Here is a 17,530-nt window from a genome sequence, read left to right on the forward strand (position 1 = left end):
TCGTTTAGAATGCTGTCATCGTTTAGAATGCTGTCATCGTTTAGAATGCTGTCATCGTTTAGAATGGTGTCATCGTTTAGAATGGTGTCATCGTTTAGAATGGTGTAATCGTTTAGAATGGTGTAATCGTTTAGAATGGTGTAATCGTTTAGAATGGTGTAATCATTTAGAATGGTGTAATCCTTTAGAATTGTGTAATCATTTACAGTCAAGTTTCTCATAACAAAGACAAAGAAATTCCAGCAAACTCCGAGATCCGCCCTCAGTGTTCTGTGGTTGCAGCTGATTTCGGGAGCCGCCTCAGCAAGTCACATGCTTCCTCAGCTCCGTCCAAAAACACACAAAGATAGAACAGGGCAGCCAGTGGGAGGACGAGAGGAAGAGAAGGTTTTTTCTCCTCTCCACCACCTTTCTGTCTGTGCCTGTCTTTCTGCCTCATGCCCCGCGGGCCAGACATGTAGCACGCAAACAGGCCGAGTCATTTGAGGAAGGCTGCGTCTGTTCCAACACCTCGTGCCTCCAGCCTGAAGAGAGGTTACTAGAGGTTATGTCTCCGTGCCAAGGCAGGTCAGTTAGCTACGAGACTAACTAAACGTCTTCCTTCTCACACCAGGGAACAGAAGCAGCTAACGGCAAAAAGCTGTGGTTGAGGTTAACTGAAGGTTGAAAAAGGTGTATTTTTTCTGTTTTTGAGACATTCATACCGGGAGCTTCTCTTGTCTTGTAACATTGCTGCTTGTTTGACTTGAGTAGGGAGGGGATCATTCCATCATTCGTTTAAGGGACTTATCTTCGTCCATGGATTTCCTCTGATGACACATACAGTATGCCAGGTGGATATACAGGGACATACAGTTCTGCCAGAGAGCGTATGCTGAACACTTCAGTGGGAACGACCTCTCTTTCCCACAGCTGACGGCTTCCTTATGTTCCGCCAACTCAGCAGTGCTGTGGCTGGAGAGAGGGGAGGTGGTAGGGAGAGAGGGCGGAGGTGGTAGGGAGAGAGGGCGGAGGTGGAAGGAGGAGAGAAGGGGGGAGGACAGGGAGTTGAGAGTCTCGTGACAAGGTGATCTATTGTAGTCTTTTTCCCCCTAGTACATCCTGCTAAGTCTCTCAGCGTTTCCCAGCCATGTACTGTATTGGACATTACTTTTATTTTTGTACTTTTATGTCTTTGTACTTTTTACCCCTTTGTCTCCCCGATTGGTACGTACAGTCTTGTCCCATCGGTGCAACTCCCGTACTGGCTCTGAAGAGGCGAAGTGCGAGAGCCGTGCGTCCTCCGAAACACAACCCAACCAAGCCCCACTGCTTCTTGACACACTGCTCGTCTAACCCCGGAAGCCACCCGCGCCAATACGTCGGAGAAAACACCGTACAACTGGCGACAGTGTCAGCGTGCACTGCGCCCGGCCCGCCACAAGGAGTCGCTAGAGTGCGGTGGGAAAAGGAAATCCCGGCCGGCCAAACCCTCCCCTAACCCGGACAATGCTGGGCCAATTGTGCGTCGCCTCATGGGTCTCCCGGGCGCGGCCCGGCTGCGACACAGCCCGGGATTGAACCAGGATCTGTAGTGACGCCTCAAGCACTGCGATGCAGTGCCTTAGACCGCTGCGCCACTCGGGAGGCCCCCATAGTGGACATTTCTATTGTAGCTAGCACAGATTTGGTTACTCCAGAACTGGGTCTGATATGTTGGGGGCAGTTAGCTATGTTGACAGTGCAGATGCCACAGAGGGATAGCGTTACAGTTTGGCCATGTCCTGACCTGGACTGGTACCAACTGGACTGCTGACACTAAACAGTCGATTTGTTGCGAAAGACTAACCTTGTGTACAAAATTGCAGGGTTACAGCCATTTGAGGTGGCCATTTTGTGAGGGCCAGAGCACCAAGCTAGCTTGTTTATTATTGAGGGGACAGATGGGTTTTGTTCGCACATTGCGGTTCAGAGATGTGCAGCGGGAGGACCTGTTTTTGTCAGACCACTGCTACAACTGATGGCTATCTTTGTGGTTGTTTTCGGCCTACATTCAAATGAGTTCACGGATAAGGCAGGTTGATTCAAGGGTTGTTTAAGACTATCCAAAACAGATGCAGACCCATAAATGTACGTCGAAACATACGTGTGTGTGTGTGTGTGTGTGTGTGTGTGTGTGTGTGTGTGTTTGTGCCTGACAGACAGCACCTACCTCTACAGCCAGCGCTCCCAAGCTCTCTAGCAGACCGTCGGTTGCCGCGGATACCTTCTGGACGACCTCAGGGTCGGACTTCACGTCCTTCTGTTGTGGGTGAGGAGGAGGAGGGAGAAAGGGGAGAGAGGGGGAGGGGGGATAAAAGACATGAGAACAAATACTCTCCAGGGACACTTCAGAGAGAGGTTCCTGTTCAACCTCATCTGTTATTGACTGTCAGAAGAGGGCCGCTGAAATGTGAGCTGCTGCACTCTCACAGCTGACCCCAGACCTGTACTTAGTGGCTAAGGTGCATCTGAAATGGAACCGGATTCCTTATATATTGCACTACATAGGGAAAAGAGTGCCATTTCAGACACTAAGGGAAAAGAGTGCCATTTCAGACACTAAGCCACTAAGTACAGGTCTGGGGTCAGCTTTCCTTATAGGTCCAATATTGCTGCGTTCCATTGTCCATATTAGTGTACCACTTAGAACACAAGCCTAATGCAAGGCTTAATTTTATGTGTAGTTGTAGGATGTGGATATTGGATCAGGGCCTATATCAGTACTCAAGAGCGGTCGGTTACTTTATACTGTATTCAGAACATGGGGTATTTATTCAAACCCTAGTCTAATATCCCGGATCTGTTTTGTTAGGGAGGGAAACCTATTGGTCTTTTTCAGAACAAATAGTATCACCATAACACCGGTTTGAAATTACGGCTGATTCAGCAGTATGATATTTCAACAAATATTTACAACATTTTCTCCCGTGTTAGTTGACCATTGCGACAGCATTTTCATTGGCAGACTGTTCTGTACACTTTGGCACCTTCCAAAAGCTTGTCCCAACAACCGGACTGAGAGTTCTGACTGAGCCAACGCAACTGGGTCAGCTAAAATGGACCACTCCTCTATTTGCATCCAAGTGTGATGGTTATCTGAGGGGTACAGTGATTCTATTCACTGAGTCCTATTATTGTTGAAATTAACACACTGTATTTTTCTATGTGTGTGTGTGTGTGTGTGTCAAAAGTCTATATTCAGACATCTGCCACAACAGGGTTCACGGCCTCTCCAACTCCCATTACGAGAAAGAGACAAAGGGACGCGTTCATTGTCAAGCTAATGTTTTGTGACAGGAACAGGATTTCTAAATCTTGTACAGAAATATGGTTTGATAATTCCGGACCTAACTAGTAATCATGCCAGGGAACATGATGTTCTCTTTATCAGAAGAAGGAAGGCTTGGTGTCAGCAGGCTAAATTATCCCGCCATAAAGTGTGCTTTGTGTGAAAGTGAGTGCAAAGGGAATAGCTTATTCAGTTTGTCTGACTGACCAATAGTGTAATAATACATTCCTTGAACAAATGAAGATTGGCTAGGCCTATGGAATTGTGTTATTAGGCGTTCGCTCTTAAAGCCCCCAGTGTTAAAGTGTTCGGTGTTAAAGCCCCCAGTGTTAAAGTGTTCGGTGTTAAAGCCCCCAGTGTTAAAGTGTTCCGTGTTAAAGCCCCCAGTGTTAAAGTGTTCGGTGTTAAAGCCCCCAGTGTTAAAGTGTTCGGTGTTAAAGCCCCCAGTGTTAAAGTGTTCCGTGTTAAAGCCCCCAGTGTTAAAGTGTTCGGTGTTAAAGCCCCCAGTGTTAAAGTGTTCCGTGTTAAAGCCCCCAGTGTTAAAGTGTTCGGTGTTAAAGCCCCCAGTGTTAAAGTGTTCGGTGTTAAAGCCCCCAGTGTTAAAGTGTTCAGTGTTAAAGCCCCCAGTGTTAAAGTGTTCAGTGTTAAAGCCCCCAGTGTTAAAGTGTTCAGTGTTAAAGCCTCCAGTGTTAAAGTGTTCGGTGTTAAGTTTAAAAAAGTGTTAGTATTTTAAGTGTTTCTTACCCGTATGGGCTTTAGGAAGTCCAGGTTGGACAGGAAGTGGTCCTGGGCCTTGTTCAGCCAATCAGGGGAGGCCTTGCAGATGATGTCTTGAGTGAGCCGTGACACATTCTTGTCGGAGATGGTCACAAACTCCTCCAGAGAAGTGGTGTTACACATATCTCTAAGATGGACGCCGAAACCTCCAATCAGGACCTGGTAGATAATATGAAATTATTTCAGGGATCAAGTTCTCGCAGTCGAGAAACAAAAAAATAAATGTGTTTCAAGGATGCCGGGGATCATTTGTGATGTCGTGTTTTAACTGTAACAACTTTCACAATGAATGCCTAGTCAGGAATGATTTATGCAAATATTAGAAACAGAAATTAGAAACAGATGTTTTGAATCATATATCATCACAGAAAAGCTGTTGTCATATCTCTGCTGGCAGTACTACTGCCTCTAGGGCAGCGTTTCCCAACACTCAGTCCTGGTGACGCGTTTTTTTTTTCTTCCCCTTAGCAATACACAGCTGATTCAAATAAATGAACTCATCATCAGGCTTTGATTATTTTAATCAGCTGTGTAGCGCCAGGGCAAAAAAAACAGAACGTGCTCCAGAGGCATTACCAAATGTTCCTATGACTCAACACAAACAAAGATGTTTGGGGAATGTTATTTCTAACCTATCAGAACCACTCTGGAATTCCAGTTTAAAAAAAATTATATTCCAGGAAGGTATTTGCTTGCGGAATGACCCATATTTTTTTTTTTATAATTCTACATTTCCACATGGTCATAGCTATCTCACAACATGGTCAACAACTAAACATGTGAAAAATGTGCATTGTGCCGCTTTTCAGTCATGCATGAGAGAGACTTGTTTTTCCCACTTAGGGAGGCATAGCTCGAAGGTCCCACCGGTCTGAGGCGCATACAGTGCACATGTGTCCAGACTGGCTGACTGAGGGAGGGAGGCAGAGGAAGGGAGGGAGGCAGAGGAAGAGAGGGAGGCAGAGGGAAGCTGCTGCGGTGAATAACAGTGTATTACCACATCCAAGCTGGGATGAACTAGATAATAGCCTGGCTGAGACAGCTTCAGGACATTCTTTCTGTGTAACTGTAGAGTGGAGTGGAGGAGTAAAGAGTTGACTCCCTTAATGACCTTGACCCTCAGCATCACAGGTTACTTTTGAACCAGAGACAAACTGTTAGATAACTGCACTACTTGGTACCTATGGGTATTAAAGGCGTCAATGTTTTTTTTTTGTGTGTGGATAATACTGCCAAATCCTTTACCAAACCAAATATCGCAAATTGATTCATATCAGAAGAAATGTATCTCAACAGAAAGCCGGACTAAAATCCCCTGAACATTTCTACAATGTACTGTAGGACCTTCCCAGACGATATGTGGAAAAAGGCCAGAGAGAGAGGGGGCTGATGGGTAATAAAACATCCCCAGGGGTTGGGGGGTGGGATACAGTTAATAGACCCACCGCGTGTGAGTGAGCCCCTCTCTGCACATGCTCCCTTTGAGGCAGACAGAAGATGGAGGAGAGACGGAGGGCGGAGCTAAATCATGTGACTTACTGCCCTCCAACTACAGACAGTGAGGAATTGTGCTGAAACTGAGCTGAATTATTTTCCATGAGAAAGAGGATGATATGAGCCACAGACTCGGTTCTCTCCGCAACACCATCCCCCTTATGATGTCATTACAGGGTGTAGCCGTCTCATTACAAGTGTAGCCGTCTCACGGTATATATATATATATATATATATATATATATATATATATATATATATATATATATATATATATAGTTACAGCGTGTTAGATGCCAGCAAACCAAGGTCATGGCATGCATGACTGCCTTTAAAAAGGTACTTGATGTGGTGACAAACAGAAGGAGAAGCCTTCTCTTTTCTCCTCACACAGTGAACATGTTTACCTTCTCTAGGTTGAGGTCAGCCTCCACAATCTGCTGGACGGCGTGATGGGATAGGGAGGCGTTGCGATGCAGGAACGACGACAAGGTCTCCTTATCGCGGAGAAAGTCCTTCAGCTTGAAACCTTGAATGGGATGATGGAATGCACATTCAACAGACTGACTAGGAACGCCGCGCTGCATACTTAGAAACGGATCTATTTAAAAGACAGAAAGGTGTTTTTATGGATACAATTGTGATTTAGCATCGAAACTCATCGTCTTGAATAAAGAAATGATAGTCTAGTATCTGGGGGAACTCCAAATACACAGTGTTCTTTGGGTGAAAGCTGTAAAGTTCTCAATAATATGGTATTGTAGATATATTATACTAATATACTGGCATGGACAGAATGGAGTGATACAGTGAGGGGAGAGATATCATGGACCCAGTTTACCCTGAGGGCTATTGTGTTCACTGGGTCAGAACATTCCAGAGAAGTCATCTCCACTTAAAAACCAGTTGAAGTCAGCTCAGCACTCTGCTGCTTCGCACTCCGTAGCCGGGGTTACTCTAGGGCGTTCCACTTTGGCCCAAATACTGAGCTAGAGTTCTGGGCTCCTCACTTTTCACTCTGTTCCGTCCCTCCCTGCCCAGCTTGAATTTGTAATCTCCTTACTTAAACATTAACGTCTCTGTGTTTGTGTTGCGTTAGTTAGCACAGTGACAAGAGTAGCTACCGGATACATGGTAAAGTAGCAACATTACCCCTTGGAGGAGGGGGGGGGGGGTTACTAGAAGGTAGTTTCACCCATATCTAGGGCCAAGGAGTTTTTCCTGGTCAACCCTAACCCTATTCCTAACCCTATACTATTTGAAGAAAACTTATACCTACAACTTTGTCTGTCCCTGTAGGAGAACCCTTTTGGGTTCCAGGTAAAACTCAACTGGTAACACAAACTAGACAGGAAACACTTAGCTGCCCCAGAGGCTCCTGGGAGCAGGTCAGGGGGGACGTGGTATGTGTTGAAGAGACGTCCCCACAGCATCGAGACCACTCCAGTGCATAGAGACGACCCCAGAGCATAGAGACGACCCCAGAGCAAATAACCAAGGAGTGGTCATGAGCTCTAATCATCCTGACTTCAGGAAACAAGAGACTGGAGATGTGCCTTAGCAACAGTACTGAGTGAGAGTACTGCCATGAAAGACCAGAGGGATAGCCCCTAAAGGTACTGTCTGTCTGCACTTGGCCCCTAACTACTTAGTGAGAGTGCCGCCATGCAAGAAAGAGGGATAGCCCTGCACTTGGCTTAGGTGGTGACTATGCTGCGTCTCTGACCTACCAAAACAATAACAAGTAGGCTACAACAATACGAGGCAGACTGGCATCCAGGCTTGTCACTACTGGCCCTGGCTTCTGGTGAGTAATACTTGATAGACCCGAGGAGACTCTGATGGTTCACCTGTTCCCAAACCTCACTGACTCAACAAACAACCTACAATCAGACAAACAAAATGGCTGCCTTTGCCAAGAATGACAAAAGACAGTTGGCTACAGATCATTTCAGGTTGATAGAAGAAGACGTGGAACAAACGTACTGCACTACATCGGGAATTGGATGCAATTTGGGACACGGGGGACAACTGTCCTGACTGACTGAGTCTAATAACCTGAGAGAAGGAAGCTGCTTGTGGTGTTATTCAACAGAACCAAAACGGGAAATGAGAGTCTGGCTGATCTGGAACTTGACCGACCGACGGGGAAGAGGACAAAGAATGTGGGACACTAGGCGAGCCAGACCACTTTGAGAAGGAGAATTGTGCGTGCCGTGCATCCGCGCGTCAGTGTGAAGAGAATAGTTTTTAGCGACCTTCGAAAGAACAAACGACCCACCTAGGAAACCCCGTCAATCAGTCTGGCTGACACACCAACCCATTACATTAAAGCTAGTTTTTGTTACAAACCCGAAAAGAGAAACGCAATCAGCATCATATCGATATAGAACATACAGTGAGAGAAGAGAAAAGGTCTGGATTTCGTGAGATTAAAGAGAAGTGGATATGTTTCATGAATAAGATTAAAGTGCTTCTGTTGTGACACAAGGCACTAATTCTAACAGAATTAACTTTCTCCGCTTTGACATAATGGCACTCCCACTGTAAGGCTTTATATAGGGGAAGGATTTTATAGAGGGTCAATGCAGAGCTGTGATCTGCTCCTAGACTCCTTTTGAACACTGACGTAACCAATTTTAAGACGGGTTGCTTTTCAAGTCTTGAATTTAAAACACGGGTATTTTTAACACTGACACCTTTCTCCACGTTTGGCCAAAACGGTTCACGTGACTCGTTTTAATTTGCCCACAACATAATTATGCTGGAAGGAGCTGTTACGCAATAGTGTTGACACGGTCTTTGTGACCTGAATATCTCAGGTAATATCTTAACTGTGCTCGAGTCCTCTGGAAGGAAGCCTAGGTGGGAAGTTGTACTGTAAGAAGTAGATAGACGATAAATGCATGTTGGAGTGGAACTGTGAAATACTTTTTCACACCTTTTCTCTATCCAGGCCATAGTGGGGTCAGTGAGCTCATGTTGTGAAGCGATTCATCTTTTAGTGGTAGGCCTATGTCAGTCTCGGAACTACTCTTTGGTTAGATATAGAATGGCGATAGTATGGTTCCCACAGACACAGTTCATTTATGCTCCTTTATGTGATAACGAATGACATTTGTTGTCTTCAAAATGCGTCAGCTTGATGGTTTAACAGCGGTCTTAGCGTTAACCTCGATGAGGTGCCATGAGGCTCACCCAGCAGTTGATATGACATAATAAGCCAATTCAACCTAAAAAAAAAGTCAATTAATAGTCCATGTCAGTTGAACGTTGAAATATGACATTGGTATAATGTTAAGTCAACGCATTTTGCCCGGTGGGTAGACAATATGTATGGTAGATACAGTGCCTTGCGAAAGTATTCGGCCCCCTTGTACTTTGCGACCTTTTGCCACATTTCAGGCTTCAAACATAAAGATATAAAACTGTATTTTTTTGTGAAGAATCAACAACAAGTGGGACACAATCATGTAGTGGAACGACATTTATTGGATATTTCAAACTTTTTTAACAAATCAAAAACTGAAAAATTGGGCGTGCAAAATTATTCAGCCCCCTTAAGTTAATACTTTGTAGCGCCACCTTTTGCTGTGATTACAGCTGTAAGTCGCTTGGGGTATGTCTCTATCAGTTTTGCACATCGAGAGACTGACATTTTTTCCCATTCCTCCTTGCAAAACAGCTCGAGCTCAGTGAGGTTGGATGGAGAGCATTTGTGAACAGCAGTTTTCAGTTCTTTCCACAGATTCTCGATTGGATTCAGGTCTGGACTTTGACTTGGCCATTCTAACACCTGGATATGTTTATTTTTGAACCATTCCATTGTAGATTTTGCTTTATGTTTTGGATCATTGTCTTGTTGGAAGACAAATCTCCGTCCCAGTCTCAGGTCTTTTGCAGACTCCATCAGGTTTTCTTCCAGAATGGTCCTGTATTTGGCTCCATCCATCTTCACATCAATTTTAACCATCTTCCCTGTCCCTGCTGAAGAAAAGCAGGCCCAAACCATGATGCTGCCACCACCATGTTTGTCAGTGGGGATGGTGTGTTCAGCTGTGTTGCTTTTACGATGGATATCTTTAAGAAATGGCTTTCTTCTTGCCACTCTTCCATAAAGGCCAGATTTGTGCAATATACAACTTATTGTTGTCCTATGGACAGAGTCTCCCACCTCAGCTGTAGATCCCTGCAGTTCATCCAGAGTGATCATGGGCCTCTTGGCTGCATCTCTGATCAGTCTTCTCCTTGTATGAGCTGAAAGTTTAGAGGGACGGCCAGGTCTTGGTAGATTTGCAGTGGTCTGATACTCCTTCCATTTCAATATTATCGCTTGCACAGTGCTCCTTGGGATGTTTAAAGCTTGGGAAATCTTTTTGTATCCAAATCCGGCTTTAAACTTCTTCACAACAGTATCTCGGACCTGCCTGGTGTGTTCCTTGTTCTTCATGATGCTCTCTGCGCTTTTAACGGACCTCTGAGACTATCACAGTGCAGGTGCATTTATACGGAGACTTGATTACACACAGGTGGATTGTATTTATCATCATTAGTCATTTAGGTCAACATTGGATCATTCAGAGATCCTCACTGAACTTCTGGAGAGAGTTTGCTGCACTGAAAGTAAAGGGGCTGAATAATTTTGCACGCCCAATTTTTCAGTTTTTGATTTGTTAAAAAAGTTTGAAATTTCCAATAATTGTTGTTCCACTTCATGATTGTGTCCCACTTGTTGTTGATTCTTCACAAAAAAATACAGTTTTATATCTTTATGTTTGAAGCCTGAAATGTGGCAAAAGGTCGCAAAGTTCAAGGGGGCTGAATACTTTCGCAAGGCAGTATGTAGGTGTGTGGGGACTGGGACACCTCAAGACTCATGCAAGGGAAAGATACTGTCATCAACCTGATATCCTCGAAGACCTTTCCCCCCTCTTCCTGGGCCAAGGTCATGACACCACCATGTACCTTCCACTCTGAAAATGGCCACTCAGCAAGAGCCAAAAGCAAACAGTACCCATTAAATCTGTGGAGCAGTGTGCAGGAGGTTCTTTTCAATGGTATTCAGTTTTATCATGCAGTTAATACGATTTCTTATTCACCATCTGAAATGAGATGGACAGTAACGCGAGGGGAGACGAGAGCACATAATGATCCTCAAACAGGATGTAGACACATTCCAAGCCCAGGGTTGGTCCAGTTCAGACACAGACACAGCAGTCAAAACATTAAAGGGCCACTTAGTTTCAATCTGTATCCTGTTGTGATGGGTGGGTCCAGGGAGGTCTTCCTGCCATTTAAAGAGATAGGACAGGACATGGGCACTGCCTGCCTCCCCCCGTTGGTCCAGCAGCAACCTCCCCACCCCAGGACTGGCATGGACTGATTACACCAGTGCTATGCCAACCATATAAATCTAATTACTAGAAGGGACAAAGCCTGGTCCCATATTTGTTTGTGCCATCAAGCCAACTCCCAGCAGATCTGTGACTAGGCTAACAAAGCCCCTCAGACCACCACGTTTTTTGACTGGATCACTCATGGGTACACTGAATCATAGAACATTTACTGGAATGAGAACGTCCATTCTAGTAATTATATTTCTATGCTGCCAACCTGCACCCATTGCCCTCCATTATGAGCCAAAAGGCCCCATTTTGATTAGGGGCTGTATGGTCCCCAGTAATCTGCTTTTCTTCGCATTAGGAATTTGGGTTTTCACGGAGGCCATTAAAATCTAAGCATGCCATTTGCTCTGAACTCTCTGCACCGTATGGCCCCAGGAAAACGAGGACTGAAACCGTCAAACAAGTCTCAAGTTCAGTACGATGTGCTTCAAGTGTACAACGTGTGTCCTACGTCTATAGCTAGAAGGCATGTACAGGTAGGTGATCATACCTACCTACTGAAAAACCAGGCTAACCAAACTCAGATCAGTATGCGTGCAACACGTCTATGGCTCAGGGCCTATGTATGCAGGTGGGTACAGGCTTAGGATCAGATTAAGTAACATCAATGTACATGCAGAAACATACATAAAATGTGATGTCATGCAGTACTTTAAACAATACGTACAAATATATACATCAACGTAAATATATGGACGGTGCATCAATATCCATGTACATCCCACTGGGCACAGATGTCATTTCAACGTCTAGTTTCCATTTCCATTTGGTTAAGTTGTCAACTAGCGAGAATTCAATGTGAAATCAACAAAAGAAAAAAGACAGAATTCCTGTATGTTGTTGACTTTTTGCAAATCCAATCAGTTTTCCACATTGATTCAACGTCATCGCATTGCATTTACTGTGTTGAAATGACGTGGAAACAAAGTTGGTTCAACCAGTTTTTGGCCCAGTGGGATGCATCTTTACGTCTGTAGCTCAGGGTCTATGACCTGTGATCTGTCCTACCTGCCGTGTTGCCCTGTAGTTTCCTCAGAGCCCGCACCAGAACTTTGTAGCCCTCGAAGCTCTTGTCATTCTGGCTGTAGAGGAGGATCTTCTTGGCATCGATGAACAGACGGGAGATTCTGTGTTTCATAGAGAGGCGAATAGACGATGTGAGGAACAACGGTGGTAAAACACACATGCGGATCCTCTGGGGTTGAGGGTCTGAAAGGAGGAACAATGTTCCTTGTGGCATGGTCCGTTATTTCAATGTTTTAATGTCTTAGCTTACACTGTTTACTTGGTTGTTTGTCATAGGCATGACTAATCAAATCAACTCAGGCAATGTTAAAGGGTCAGTTTACCCGGCATGAACTCACATAGAATCGTTGAAGTTGCCCACCAGCCCTGGGGTCTCTCCTGGTGTGGGGTGGCGGAAGCAGGGGTTGTTGGCGTTGCAGATGATCCCTTGTACCCAGGGCAAGGTGCCCGCCGAGGGCATGGCCTTGTTAGGGAAATGGCCTGGAGGGGGGGGGGAATAGAGAAGTTCAATGATCGACACCACTCTGTCACAATATCTCCCTATGAAACTGCCCAGACGGCCACTGAAGTCAAATGATTAGGTTGGGTAATTGTGGAACTTTAGTCAGTCACCCAACATTTCACAACGGCAGAGCAAGGAGGACTGAGTGAAACTCCATTTCAGCTTGGCTCAATTCAGCAGATCGAAATAACAGCCAGGCGGACATCTTGTTTAGCAAGAGCACAGTACAACGGGGGAACCTGGAGTGGGCACAGGTTCCTCGTGTTCTCGGAGGAACTGTGTTATCTAGCAGAGAGACCAAGCCTGCGCCCCAAATGGCCCCCTATTCCGCAGGTGCTCTGGTCAAAAGCAGTGCACTATGTAGGGAATAGGGGGCCATCTGGGACGGAGACCAAGAGAGACCTCCATTGTCCGCAACCTCAAACTCCGTACCATAGACAACAGTCAGACCCCCCGTGGGGGTATCTGGTGAATAATTGCCTCGGTGAACCACATGATTCATGTGACCTTTGGATCAGCATTCACTTTCTGTGACGAGTCAGAAGAGGTTGTCAGTAAACCGTTATCTGCTACTGTAAAGCCCGGCAGATTGTGAAGCAATCACCTAGAGTGGGACGATACAGTGTGACCCAGTCCTGAGGTCAATACTGTTGAGTTGAGTGGGTGAAATCAAGTATTGCTATCTACGGCCGAGTTGACTAGTGACAAGATTGACAGTCAACAAAATGGTGACGTGCACATTCTGCAAAACAAGATGTTATAGAAGTATTCACACTTTACTTTTTGTGTGTGTGTGTGTGTGTCTGACAAGCCTACTGGATTTTTTAAAAGCAGTGCCATTGTAGTGACACTTGAATTGTCCTTTCACAGTCCACAGTTAACGTATCATACACAGAGTTTAATAGTCTAGCCTACTGGCCTGCTGTCCAACCTACACTGAGTGTACAGAACATTTTGAACACCTGCTTTTTCCATGACATAGACTGCTCAGGTGAATCCAGGTGAAAGCTATGATCCCTTATTGATGTCACCTGCTAAATCCATTTCAAATCAATATAGATGAAAGGGAAGAGACAGGTTAAAGAAGGATTTTTAAGCCTTGAGACAATTGAGACGTGGATTGTGTATGTGTGCCATTCAGAGGGTGAATGGGCAAGACAAAAGATTTAAGTGTCTTCGAACGGGATATGGTAGGCACCAGGCGTACTGGTTTGAGTGTGTCAAGAACTGCAACGCTGCTGGGATTTTCACATTCAACAAGAATGTGCATCAAGAATGGTCCACCACCAAAAGGATATCCAGCCAACTTGACACAACTGTGGGAAGCATTGGAGTCAAGATGGGCCAGCATCCCTGTGGAACGCTTTCGACACCTTGCAGAGCCCATGCCCAATGGATTTAAAGGGGGTGCAACTCAATATTAGGCAGGTGTTCCTAATGTTTTGTACACTCAGTGTATTATATATTTATTTTTTATGTCACCTTTATTTAACCAGGTAGGCAAGTTGAGAACAAGTTCTCATTTACAATTAAGACCTGGCCAAGATAAAGATAGATAACAACACAGAGTTACACATGGAGTAAAACAAAGTAGAGATAGAAATAATGGGGGTGCAAAGGAGCAAAATAATTAAATAAATACAGTAGGGGGAGAGGTAGTTGTTTGGGCTAAATGACAGATGGGCTATGTACAGGTGCAGTAATTTGTGAGCTGCTCTGATAGCTGGTGCTTAAAGCTAGTGAGGGGGATATATGAGGGCAAAGGTATAGCCTTCTGACCTGGTGAAATACAGTAGGTACATCCCAAATAGCACCATATTCCTTATGGGCCCTGGTCAAAAGTACTGCACTATATAGGGAATAGGATGCCAATTGGGATGAAACCAAGATCTTTACTGGAGACCTGTATTGACAAGATAGAGATAAGGAGGGCAATAGACAGTATAGTAGCTATACATCCTTCCACTGACATCCATACTCTATTGATGTAAACAAACATACTACACAGTCCAGTGTTGTTGGAGTCCTACTGGTATACATTTGAATTCAGGAAGTTAATTTAATGGAGATTAATTTACTATTACTTTCAGGTGAATTTCGCAATAATTCAATTTCATTGCACTCACTCTCTGATTTTACAGAAATAAACCATTCTATTTTAGCTTCTAACTTTGTCAAAACAGCTTTTAAAATGTCAACAACGGGTTTCTCGGAGTTGACATTTTCTAAGAATTATTATCATGTTCTCATTAACATTCTTTGACCGCGTCAATCAATGTGAGTTTGCCAAGAGACAACAGGTACACGTTGAACACGGGTCGTTCCAGGAAAACGGCTTTTCTTGACTGACTCCATTGAATCAATGATCAACGGGTCTTTCACAAAGTGGAAATGCAAAGGAAATAGAATTACACATAAATTAAGTACCCTCAAAGTTGAGAATATATTATCTGTGTAAGTAACAAACTGTTCCCAGAGCTGTTATGGTGTACTACAGGAGTTTTAAAGGCCAGTGGGTCAATATATCAAATATTGACCAACTGAGTGGGATATTGACCAACTGAGTGGGATGTTTTTAAGAAAACAGTATAGAGGGAGGACCTTGGCTTGGGATGAGGAATGGCAGGTAGGGCCATTAACGTACTCTTCTCTGCATTGACATTTCTTGGACAATAAAAATATATATATTCCTTTCCAGGTATTTGTAACATTTCCACATGTGTTCACTAAGTCCACAAATGTTCTTCCCTTATCCATTGTTCTAGATTCTAGAAAAATGAAATCCATTGAGACACATTTCTTGTGGGAATCTCCTGCCTTCCACTGTTCTGTTGTGACTAACTGTCTTTGATACGAACAGTAATGTCCTTTAAAAATAACGGGCTCTCTCTTTCCCTGAAGTATCTTTTGTCTGTATTGCTTTGCTTTCCAATGAGTCTTGGACTCAATAAACAATAGTGGCTGATGATATAAAGGACAACTGTCTGGAATCCTGTTGTCCTCCATCTTGTGATCTCTGACTCATCTGACTACAAAGAATGGAAAATGGGAACAAATGATTACGGGCAACAGTATTCGGACCAAATGTCATGAGGCCTCTAGTACGTCACTACTTACCCAGTCGAGACACTAACATTATTCTTGAATTGCCTCATTATAACTGTGCAAATAGACAAAGCTCGATTTGAGTCGATTTGAGCTCAATTCAAATTCTAAAAGCTTTATTTAAATTGACATAAGACAGAAAATAGCACACTGTGAATTCAGGCACTCTGTATGTGTGGGCTACTCACACTCATGTTGCTCGTAGGGCGGGTAATGCATCCTCACAGATATGAGGATGAAGAAGATGAAGAGCGGCCATATTATCTCGATAACTAGCTGGAGCTGAAAGGAAAGTTCAGAAGGTCGATGAGAGACTGACAAATTCAGTCAGGACAAACAGCATTCAAACAGTGAAACCAATGCCATGGTAAGGAAGTCTGGTCTCCCTACAGAACAACCCATTTGGAGATTTCAGTCATACAATCATGTGGAATTTATTCGGGGCAAAACGACAGACGAGGAGGAATTTTTGAACCTGGCATTGTTTGCAAAGTAGGGTGGCCATGGATGTAAAAACAATTTGACGCAAAAAAATACTGAATGTTTCAGTGTCTTAAAGCAGTGGTTCCCAACCAGGGGTACTAGGAGAGGTACTTGAGAAGACTCATGAGACCATAGGCCTACTGGTAAAATTCTCATGAGGGGGTACTTCAAGGGGTACTCCGGGCAGAGCAAAATGTAGTTGGTGGTACAATAACTGAAAAAGGTTGGGAACCACTGTCCTAAAGTAGACAACCCACCTCTAAGCTTCTTTGTGTACTTTAGTCTACAATCCAGGTTACCAATTTCTTGACTATGTTGGATGGGTCATTTTGATTCTAAGAGACATCTCATCAATTACAAAAACATTATTTTAAAACCTAGGATCCCCTTTAGAATGGACTGGTCCAGCTTTTCAGTGGAAGTGGGTCATTCCACAAACCCTTATTGGGCTGTCAGGCAGCCATTAAGGGGTTTATCAGCTGTTGTTGGTAAATATATTATAATCTTTATCCTATCTAGGACTGGGAGTGGGAAGGGAGAGGTGTTGGTTGGGTGGACATATGTTCACAACAGCTGCTGTCCTCCCAGCCCCAGACTCACAGAGCATCGAGATGGGGGATGGGAGACGAAAGGATGATTGGTCAAATGGAGGACGGGAATATGTTCTATAAATGTATCTGGTTCTTAGGTTCTTCTGAGAGATTTTGAGGTTTAACAGTTGGATGACATGATAAGACAAGGTGACGGTGTTGTTTAAAATGTTCCAGAATCCTTTGTGTGGAAAACGTGCACTTAAGACTCCTCCACGCTACGAGTCACCATCACTACATTGACTCTCTGCTACATTGACATCCTCTACGGTTTGAACGTCCTCAATGAGTCAAAGGATGAAGTTCATTCAAGCGTTTTTAAAAACTTTTTTTACAATCTCACCCCTTTTACCAATACATAGACAATGCTATTATTTATGTGTGCATTGGCCACACAGACAACAATAGTAACATATTGTATATGCTACCAAACTTCGTAGCCAATAAACCTTGTTTTTTTCCACTACAACTTTCCTTGACATGCTCCCCTTATCTCACAGAATCTACGTGGGGTTGGTGGACTTTTATTTTGTAGTAGCTACTTACTGTCTGTCTCCGTCTGTAGGTGAAGTTCTTCCACAGCAGTAAGCCCAGTTGAGTAGAGACGGCCATCTCGCCTCAGGGACCTATCCTACAGCCGTCCAGCTCCCAACTGCAGAGCACAGTGACAACACAGTGAGACTCGGGGACCTTTTCTACAACTCTTGAGCTCCGCATCTGCAGACAACACAGCACAGTGAGACCAGAGAAGAAGGCTGTTTGAGTCCACTGGACACCACGCCACTCATAGGTCAAAGTCTAACCAAATATAACCATCAGATCTCCAATGGATACTGGA

At 44.3% G+C, this 17,530-nt stretch overlaps 1 protein-coding gene across 8 annotated transcripts in view; it reads right to left on the reverse strand.

Moving 5' to 3' along the window:
* The window catches only part of LOC110534463 (phospholipid-transporting ATPase ABCA1), a 41,916-nt gene that overhangs the window by 22,251 nt on the left and 2,135 nt on the right, over positions 1 to 17,530 (reverse strand). For 4 of the 8 annotated variants that reach the window (XM_036933602.2, XM_036933600.2, XM_036933599.2 and 1 more), the window contains exons 2-8: positions 17,239 to 17,344; positions 15,808 to 15,901; positions 12,351 to 12,492; positions 11,995 to 12,113; positions 5,989 to 6,110; positions 4,055 to 4,246; positions 2,192 to 2,281 (exon numbers count right to left, since the gene is read on the reverse strand). In XM_036933602.2, coding sequence (XP_036789497.2) covers positions 2,192 to 2,281; positions 4,055 to 4,246; positions 5,989 to 6,110; positions 11,995 to 12,113; positions 12,351 to 12,492; positions 15,808 to 15,901; positions 17,239 to 17,304 — 825 coding nt within the window. In that variant the 5' untranslated portion in view covers positions 17,305 to 17,344. Of the gene's footprint in view, positions 1 to 2,191; positions 2,282 to 4,054; positions 4,247 to 5,988; positions 6,111 to 11,994; positions 12,114 to 12,350; positions 12,493 to 15,807; positions 15,902 to 17,238; positions 17,410 to 17,530 lie in introns of all 8 variants that reach the window. The other 4 variants (XM_090187414.1, XM_090187413.1, XM_090187412.1 and 1 more) reach the window with 1 other exon arrangement.

The sequence above is a fragment of the Oncorhynchus mykiss genome, chromosome 10, assembly GCF_057628025.1.
Source record: "Oncorhynchus mykiss isolate SJ-2025 chromosome 10, ASM5762802v1, whole genome shotgun sequence".
NCBI lineage: Eukaryota > Metazoa > Chordata > Actinopteri > Salmoniformes > Salmonidae > Oncorhynchus > Oncorhynchus mykiss.